The sequence below is a fragment of the Octodon degus genome, unplaced genomic scaffold (assembly GCF_000260255.1).
Source record: "Octodon degus isolate 3935 unplaced genomic scaffold, OctDeg1.0 scaffold00008, whole genome shotgun sequence".
NCBI classification, from domain to species: domain Eukaryota; kingdom Metazoa; phylum Chordata; class Mammalia; order Rodentia; family Octodontidae; genus Octodon; species Octodon degus.
The window spans coordinates 25996818-26006028 of NW_004524584.1; the positions used below are offsets into that span (position 1 = coordinate 25996818).

General features: G+C 45.3%; 1 protein-coding gene across 3 annotated transcripts in view; it reads right to left on the minus strand.

Annotated features, from left to right (window-relative positions):
• The window catches only part of Sema5a (semaphorin 5A), a 530837-nt gene that overhangs the window by 76720 nt on the left and 444906 nt on the right, over positions 1-9211 (minus strand). For all 3 annotated transcript variants that reach the window (XM_023706626.1, XM_023706624.1, XM_004625196.2), the window contains one exon: positions 8212-8329. In XM_023706626.1, the coding sequence (XP_023562394.1) occupies positions 8212-8329 (118 nt within the window). The remainder of the gene's footprint in view (positions 1-8211; positions 8330-9211) is intronic.

Sequence of the window (9211 nt, forward strand, 5' to 3'; positions counted from 1 at the left end):
GGGGGGTCCCCATTCTCTTGAAGGAGAAAGAAGAAGAGAAGGAGTTCCCAGCTAGAATGCATTTATTTCTACACTGGGGAGGTTGAATGTCATGTGAAATCCTCCACCCAATGCTTGCCTCAACCACGCAGTGCTCTGGAGACTAGAGGAACCCGCATTCTTGAGGCTGCACTTTCTGGGCTACATGTGTCACTGATCTCCAGCTTGAGCTGCGCCTCCCATCTCCCCCTTTTGTTTTGTAGTTACAAGCCATGAGTGGTCAGTTGGGCCTGGAGGAGCTGTGTTTGGAGGATTCTGTAGAAGACCTTTATTTTCATGTATTGGATTGTTACAGGATCTCACTATGCAGTTCAGACTCGTGGTGATCCTCCTGCTTTCAGCCCAGCGCTGGGATGACAGCCATGTGCAACTATGCCTGGACTCTGGCTGGCTCAACCCACCCTGGGGGTGGGGCTGACACACAAGTAGCGCTAAGGATGGAACCACAGTCTCTGCGCTTGCCTACGCAGGTGCTTTAGTCTGCTCAGCTATCTTGTCCGCCCGTAGAAAACCATTTCATTTCCAAACCCTTTTCATTCTAGATGAGCCTGCTCAATTTAGGCTACTGTTAAGGTCTGTGTCTAATTTGGGGGACCAAAGCCTCCTGAAGTCATGGAGTGGACTTCGAGAGTTGGTGATTAACTCATGATCCACTGGGATTATGGGTGTGAGTGCTGCTGGGATTGCAGTGTGAGTATGACACTCAGCCAGGGGAAGACAAACTAAATGCAACTTAGGGGAGACAGATTTGCTCTCCTCAGCCATTGTTGCTGTTACTCCTCCCTTTTGTTCTCTATTCTTCACTGCCACCATGAACGGCTGCCCTCTGCCATGTGCCACTCTGCCTTCGAGCCAGCTGAGTATGGACTGAAATCTCTGGTAACTGTGAGCTAAATAAACCTTCCCTTCCTTCATTTTGGGTGTTGGGTATTTGTCCCAGCAACAAGGGAAGAGTAACTGAGATAGCTACAGGTTTCCAGTCCAAAGATTTCAAGTCCTTGGCATACCAATCCTTGACTGACAAGGTGTTGGTAAAGTCTCTTGTTAAAGCATCAAAGGCCCTGGCATTAGATATTTCCCACACTCGTGCTCCACACACTGACCTACCTCCTCTTTCCCTTTCCAAAGGATTCCTGTGTCCATGAAGGGTCCACAGTGTCTCTCTCCATTTAACCAGACAGGTATTACCACAGTCTTCATGTTCTTACATTTACATGCTTGTGTGCTATGGGGACATCATTGTTATTGTTATCAAAAAAGGATGAGTTTCTGTTCACAGACCAGCAGTGGTGATCAGAGAGAACTTTTCTATAATGTTTACACAAAATAGAGTCATGCTACTTTGACTAGTTCAACTGGTCATTGCGGTCATTTCCGGAACTTGACATCAGTCTGGGACAGGGAAGCATGTGCTAGTGAGCCCTTCAGAGCTAGGTCTCCTCTGCTGCTGGGCCTGTAGGCTGCTGAGTAGGCTCAGGAGCAGGCCCTGGCCCCGTCACACACATGCCCCACCAGGATGATTCCTTCAGGGTAAGAGTGTGCAGAGCTTCCTACCTTCAGGTGTGCTGCAGGCTAAAGAAAATGGCTCTTGAGCACTGGGCCTGAAGTTCCTGGCCTGCCTGGAGGCCTGCTAGAAGATGAAGGTGCCATCCAGGTCAGGCTGGCGCAGGCTGAATTCCGGTCAGTTTTCACCGCGTGCCTCCACCACGGCCCTGAAATGGTGCCCGGCTCAGGCAAGCCTGGATGATGAGAAGCCCTTTCTCACTCTCCACAGAGCTGCAGCCTCACCCGTGCCCACCCACCACTGGCATGAAGGCATCTTTCTGGGAGGGAAGTGGGGACAGAAGTCTTGCTACGGCTACCAAGATGAAGGAGCGTCTACCGTTGCCGTGATAGCAAGCCTCCAAGAGCTTTCAATGACACAGACAGCCCACGGTGTTATGGTGGATGCAGTAGGTTCGCTACCCCTGGGTTAGGGTATTTAAACATGCAACACAATTCACGATTTCCTAAAGAAATGACTGGCATGTTCGTTTCTTGGACTTTTGCACAAGAATCCCATATTTGCTGCCAATCTCTCCGTTGCTGAGTGGATGAACGGTGGAAAGAAGAGAGGTTGTGCAGAAGCCTGAAACTCAGCAAAGCAGAGAGAAAACACTATGATCACAAAGCCAGGAGGAGCTACAACATAATGGTGACAAATCAATGATTATGGGGTGAGAGATCACCCAAAGTTCTGGTCCCTGTGCTTCCTTAAAACAATCCTCTTGAAAGTGACTTGAGGACCTCAGGTTTTGCAAACAAAGATCCTGTGCAGGGACTCCAGTCAGGGTAGACTGTCATGAGGAAGTGCTGACTGCAGTGGGGTTGTGCTCATTATGGAATTCTTCCTCTCTACTCTAGGCTAGAGTAGAACGCTATGCCCCTTGAACAGGAGGTGCCCAAGCCCAGAATGATACTCCCAAATGGCCTTAGTCAGGCAGAGCAACCTCCTCTTTGGACCAGTTCTCAGACTAGGCGTGAACACGTGACCCAATTCTGACCAATGAAATTCAAGGGGGGACTGCAAGAGGACTCCAGATATTTCTTGCCACAGAGACAGGAAAACTCCTCTCCCACATGTTATTCTTTGGGTTGGGATTCGGGCATGTGAAGAGGTAACATTCAGCACATCTGTTGCCATCTCGTGAGTGCAGAGACTCGGGGACCTGCTCGTGCAGTGCTCTTCTCAGTGGGACAGCAGAGTCCACTCTGACAGCACAACCGTCAGATGCATCTCAGGATGACAACAGTCACTGCTAAGGTGCTGGGAATCCAGTTCTTACAGCTACACCAGTGCTGCGCTAATTGGAAAGCAAACTAAGAATCAAGGCAACTTGACTGCTTGCCAAAGATTATACAGCTAATACTGGGAAAAATGTAATTTCAAATGCCAGCCTGTTTATATGTATTTATTTACTATTTTACAGTTCAGGGTTTTTCCACCTTGGCACAATTGACATTTGGCAGGGATAATTCTTTTCTGTGGGAACCACCTTGCACTTTATAAGATGCTCAGTGACATGTGTGCCCTCCCCGCCAGCTTCCAGTAGTACACAACTCCCAGTCTAGCAACCCAAAATATCTCCAGGCCCTGCTAGATGGTCCTGGGGCCAGTGATCTCCCATAATCCTCCCTGTTAAGAGCTGCTGCATTGGAATTGTTTGCTTTATCCTTCGGTATGGTCTAAAATAAGGGGGTTTTAGATAAAGAGATGTTATCAGAGCTTCCTTATCAGTTATGTGCATGGGAAAATTCTGAGCTGATAAGAATGGCTCACACTGAAATGAGAAGAATGACACACATGGAGAGAGGAAGAAACTGGAGTAGGTGACAGTGATTTTTTTTTTTTTTTTTTTTTTTTTTTTTTGGTGGAATCAGGGATTGAACTCAGGCTGCCAGGAAGCACTTATTCTACTGAGCTATCTCCCCAGCCCCCAAGGTGACAGTGATGAAGAGGGATGAGGCAAATACAAAGGAACAGTAATCCTCCCATAATTCTGAAGAGAAAGAGCCACATTGGCACCTGACCAATGGGAGCATGAAGTGAAGGTCATTCTGCAAAGAGGAACATGGCTTTAGTCCTGGCTGTGGATGGGGTAGCTGCAGACTGTGGGGCAGACACTTCATCCCAGCATGGAAGCTGGTTTCACGTTCTTTAGGGGAAAAATGCGCATGCAGTCCTCAGAGGAGCTGACAATCATGGGAAAAGGCTCGAGACTCCATTTAGCCATGTGCTTGTTTTGACCCTGAATATATTAACTTGAGACTGTCTAGAAAATAGGACTATGAATTACAGAGTCAGTTCCATGGCTTTAGTTTTTATATTAACAAGTATTTTTATAGTTTTCTAACTTTTCTTAAACAGATATCAGGAATAAAGTTATATGGACTGGGGTGGCAGGGCAGTGGTAGAGTACTTGTGCACCATGTAAGAGCCTTGGGTTCAAGCCCCAACACCCAGGGAAAGGGAAGAGGAAGGAAAGCAACTTAGACTAAATTTCTTATATTTGAACTTTCTTCCAGGTTTCTGCCAAGGGCTCATCTGCTTGGGTTATGTGCTTTACATGTGCCCTTGTAAGATATGCCAAGTACCACTGTTTATGCATATTAACTTCTTGAATTCTTCCCATGTCCAAGTAACTATGTCTTCTTTCACAGGTATGAGACCTGAGTCCAGATAGGAGATGCAATTTTCTGAAAGTCACTTGGTTAGAAAAGACCCAAGAGTCAGCTCAATCAGAGTCCACAACTTGTGATCTCAGCTAGGTCATTCAGTAATGTGATTCTCTAGGTACTTCTGAGACTCTCAAGGAAGAAACATGTTATCTGCTGCTAAATGTGTAATAGCTAATTTCCTTCCACCTAAGAAATAATGAATGGCTCAGTGCAACCTAAGGAGAACCAGGTTTGTTAACAAGCATAATCCATATGTTTGATTCATTCTTATTCAGGTAGCTAACTGTTGATTGACCAAGGCTGTGCAGGATAATGCTGCTTCCAGTTCGCAGTAACCCCTAAAGCTGTGGCCGATAAGTGGATGGTTGACCCAGTTTGTTACACTACAGGTTATACTCAGTTTAGTATAACCTGTTATGCTACAGGTTATACTCAGAGAGCAGAAAAGACAGTATTTCTGCACTTTATGATGAAAGTGGGTACAAAGGCCCCTAGAACACACCTGTATTTTTTACTGTGCTCTAACTATTACCCTCCTATAAACTTTTAATCTCATCCCAAAGCCTAGCTCTACAAATGAACAACAAAGGAAGACAGCAGTTCCAAGAACTCAACTTAAGTGCTCTCTGATCTCTACTGGGACTGGAAAACAGCAGCAAACTTATTTAACACTCCTGAGCCCCAGTCCTCTCATCAGCAGAAGGAAGCAACAGTGACCATCCTTGAGGCCTCCCATGGATAGCCAATGAGTTAACTCCTGGGAAGTTACCTAAGGGACACTGGAGCACAGCGTTCGAGGCTAAATTTTTTCTGGGTTCCCTTTACTTTGTATATGGTAGATTTCATCATAAAGTGCAGAAATATTGTCTTTTCTGCTCTCTGAGTATAACCTATAGGGTCACAAACTGGGTCAACCATCCACTTATCAGCCACAGCTTTAGGGATTACTGCGAACTGGAAGCAGCATTATCCTGCAGATGAGAGGAAGTCAGATATACTGGATTAACATCCTGGCTTCTTTCCCAGCAAAGCTCTAGAGTTTCCAGGAAACTCTTCAGATTCCAGTCTATGGCGTCATGCTGAGTTTGATTACTGAAAAGTTCTCTTTTCACCTAAAGATGCTCATTGTATAGATGTCTGAGATGAGTCTGGCTATTGGAGGACTTTAGGTATTTATTTGGTCTATGCATTTTGCTCAGTATAGTAGGATGTATTCTGGATCAGGGACTCATTATATAGACGGTATACCAGTAATCCTGTACCTCTAAAGGATTTGGATGGCATTCATGCATAAATAAAAGCCAAATAGATTCATAAGAGTACACCACACTTGCTAAATAATGTTCACATTACAAGTTATGCAAAGCACATTTATTACTCTCATTGGTCCACATATACCAATTTAGATCTTGCTCACGCATTTCAAATCCTTTAAGCTGAGAGTAATGTTTTCAATTACTATTTCATAAGCAAATAAAATGTTCTTCAATAGGCCAGTGAGCAATTGTCCTGGCCTCTGGACTACAGGAACTGATAAATATTTTAAACAGGGTTCTCCTCACGTAAAACATGGTATAAGTAATATATTAAAATACGGGTTTCTTACTGGAAAATAACCTTTAAATCTCCAGGAAGGTTTCTTGGGGGAATCTCCTTTTCAACTTGAACTTTCACAGACCTAAAGTACAGGTAGAGGTGTTTCCTCTAAGCTTCAAAATTAACACGGAAATAAACTAATTTTTAGATGATTATTAAAATATCTAAGTTAAGACTCTTCTACATTGGTGCCAATAATTTTCAGCTTGTTTATATACAAAACTTTTATAAAAAGATGTATAATTAAAATAGTAGTAATTTTATTACTATGTTACTACCACTAGTATTATCAGTAATAATTGTAACAATAGTACTTTATTTCCCTTTTTATAGGAGCAATTTTCATAGTAATATATCATTTCTAATTTGCTAGATGAAAGTCTATATACATCAAAAAAGTATGTGTTTTTTTCCTTTGGTTTTCTTCAAATAATGTAGTTTATTATTTACTGTGGACTTCTCCATATAGTCTTACCTTATGAATATATATTTTGGTATCTGGCCAGATCGCCTGGGTGAGGGGACAGGAACCAGACTCTGTGTAATGAAATCGCCTTCCATCAAATGAAACAGACTTTGCTGTGAGTGCCAGCCACAAAGCCAGAAGCCACCTCTCCGTTCTATTTTTAAAGTACTAGGGCAAATTGACACTGCTCCAGACTTTACTAGAAGCTGTCTTCTTCTACCTGGGCTAACTCTCTGGCTACTTCTAAACATTAGGTTCCTCGTTTTTCTTTCTAACTATAGAAATATATTCTTTAAAAAAAGAGAAGTATACGAGATGTAACATGTAAGACATGGCCCTAAGTTTTGCCAAGTGGGTGAGTGGAAGTTTCCCTTTAGGTTATCAGCACATCTCAGATACGCACTCAGACAACGCTGGGTGCCTGGGATCGATGATCTCAGGCCTTAAGAACTGACTTTTTACCACTATAGTGCAAGTCCATCAGCAGGAAGACTTGCTCTTTCTTCTAAGGGCCCTGTCTGTATTGGGAGCCACACTTAGATCTTATATACTGTGTTTTATTTTCTTCAGAGGAGTAACCTCTGTGCTCTGAAATCACTCTCACACAAGAAGAGTGAATTTGCACCCACTTCTGAAGCTTTCTAGTTACTTCTAAGAGACATGGCAGAAGGATTTCCTTCTGGAAGCAAGGTTCTGGAGTTGCATAATCAATGATTCTCGCAGTCACTGCATTTGGAAATCTTCGGAGCCTGGAAGTGTGGCGCCTACACACACACACACACACACACACACACACACACACACACAGAAAGACACAGACACACACACAGAGACACACACACAGAGACACACACACGCCCCCTTTGTAGGAACAAAGACCTCCCCACCTCTCCAGCCCATGCCTACCCCTGGGGAGGGACCCTGCCCTTCCCAGCTCCTGCCTTCCTCTCTTCCTCTGTCTGCTTTCCCAACTTCCAGTTCTAGGCTAGGCTTCACGGTCACGTGGTGTAGATGGAGAAAAGGGCAGGTTCACAAGAGGCAACACAGCTCAGAGGAATGAGGCAATTCTGATGTGTCCGGGAAAGCAAGGGATTCATTCGAGACTGTGCGGCTCCCCGCCACCCCCAGCCCTGCAGGGCTGTGCCCACACTAATGGTAAAGATTGCAGCGGTGCGCTGGAGAAGTGACACTGAAGCTTTTTGGTTCCATGCGAGTTAAGAGCTGCTATTTGTATGCTGTAAGGACAGATGGAGAACTGGAGATCAGTGGATGAGGAGTCTTAAAGGCAAACCAAAACTGGTTCCTACAAATGAGGACCCACATAAATAGACAAAACTGCAGAGTTTGCTTTGCTTGGATCCAGGGTCGGGCTCTACACGCAGGAGTTTCTCCCCACTGCTCGGGCTCACCGTGGGAACGCACGGCAGGCTGCTTCTCCCAGGCCTGCCTGTGACCCGCAGCAGGGTCTGTGAGTCTGCCCCACATAAGGTCAAACTAATATCCTTTCCTTTACCCTTTTAAGTCTTCTTCCTTTATATCAGCTTCTGGAGTTCTAGCACCCAAGGGAAATGTATGGATGTGGAAGTTCCCATTTTATTAGTGCTAAAACAGCCAAAGGGTCCACACTAACTGTAGAGAAAAAAATTTCAAGAATCAGTGAGCGGTATTATGTTCCAAGATCCAGTGAGCCGTGGTTTGCTTTTCAGACAGTTCAAGCAGGCACAAAGTGCGTGACAGCATCTTGGGTGGCCCGTGGACAAGCCACGTGTGTCAGAGTTTCCAAAAAGCAGCCCGGATTTGCAAACCTAGGGGTGGGGTGCAATAGTGGGGTGCTCAGGAGGACCCGGCTCCTGAGAGTGGTATTTCGGGAGGCTGGTCAGGGCAGCACGTACCGGGCAGGCGGCGAGGCTCTGCTCCCACTGCGTCATGCTGAGGCTCTCCTCCAGGCTGGTGCACTTGCTCATCACCGCATCCCAGCCGCAGTACGGATCCTGGGCCCCGATGCAGGAGCTGCAAACACACAGCACAGGGATCAAGAGAGGCAGCAACATCTGTCCAGTGACATGCGAGCCAAGGCCAGCCTGGCCCTCGTGTGACATCTCCGGTCACCAGTGACACTTTACAGCTCTCTGTGCACACCAATGTCTAGCCACCAGTCAGTTGCTTGTTATGGCTGAATTACCTATATGGTATCTAACATGCAGGACAGATGACCAAGTGTGCGGACTGAAACATCTAGGTGACACGAATGGAACCAGAACCAACTTTGCAAAGCGCAAAAATGCTAATAATATAGTTAGCACCACCATGACCCCACCGTGACGATGATCTTCTCATCTCCTTAGTAACAGGGGAAGTCGGTCGAACTTTTATGGAGACAACCAACTCTGACATTACCTAGACACACATCTGTGATAGGCAGGACTTAGTCTTTTCACTTTATTTTGTGTATCAGTAAAACCATCATAGCTATCACCATCACTTTCCTGACGAGCTAGCCGAGGCACAGAGAATTTTAAAAAGTGCCTCAAGGACAAGAAAGTGCATCTAGTTGCAATTGGTTCTAATTAACTGTGGTAGAGAAACTTTGCCTTTAAGTAATGCAGCTTTAAAATGTTCTAAAAATTTAATAGTAGATTTCTGCAGCTACATCTAGAGTATTGCATCAGAACTTGTACATGGTGATTATATTAGCTACAAATGGGCCTCATTAGGTGAAGACACTGGCCCCGACTAACCAATAGGAGAATCATGAAGAGGGCAAGGGAAGGCAGAGATCACAGAGACCGAGCCCAAAATACACGGGAGGCATCACAGTCAGAGAGGGCCGTGAACATCTGGAAATTCCCTGAAGGGGCCAGCCAGTCAGATCGTGGGAAACAGGCGTGAGAA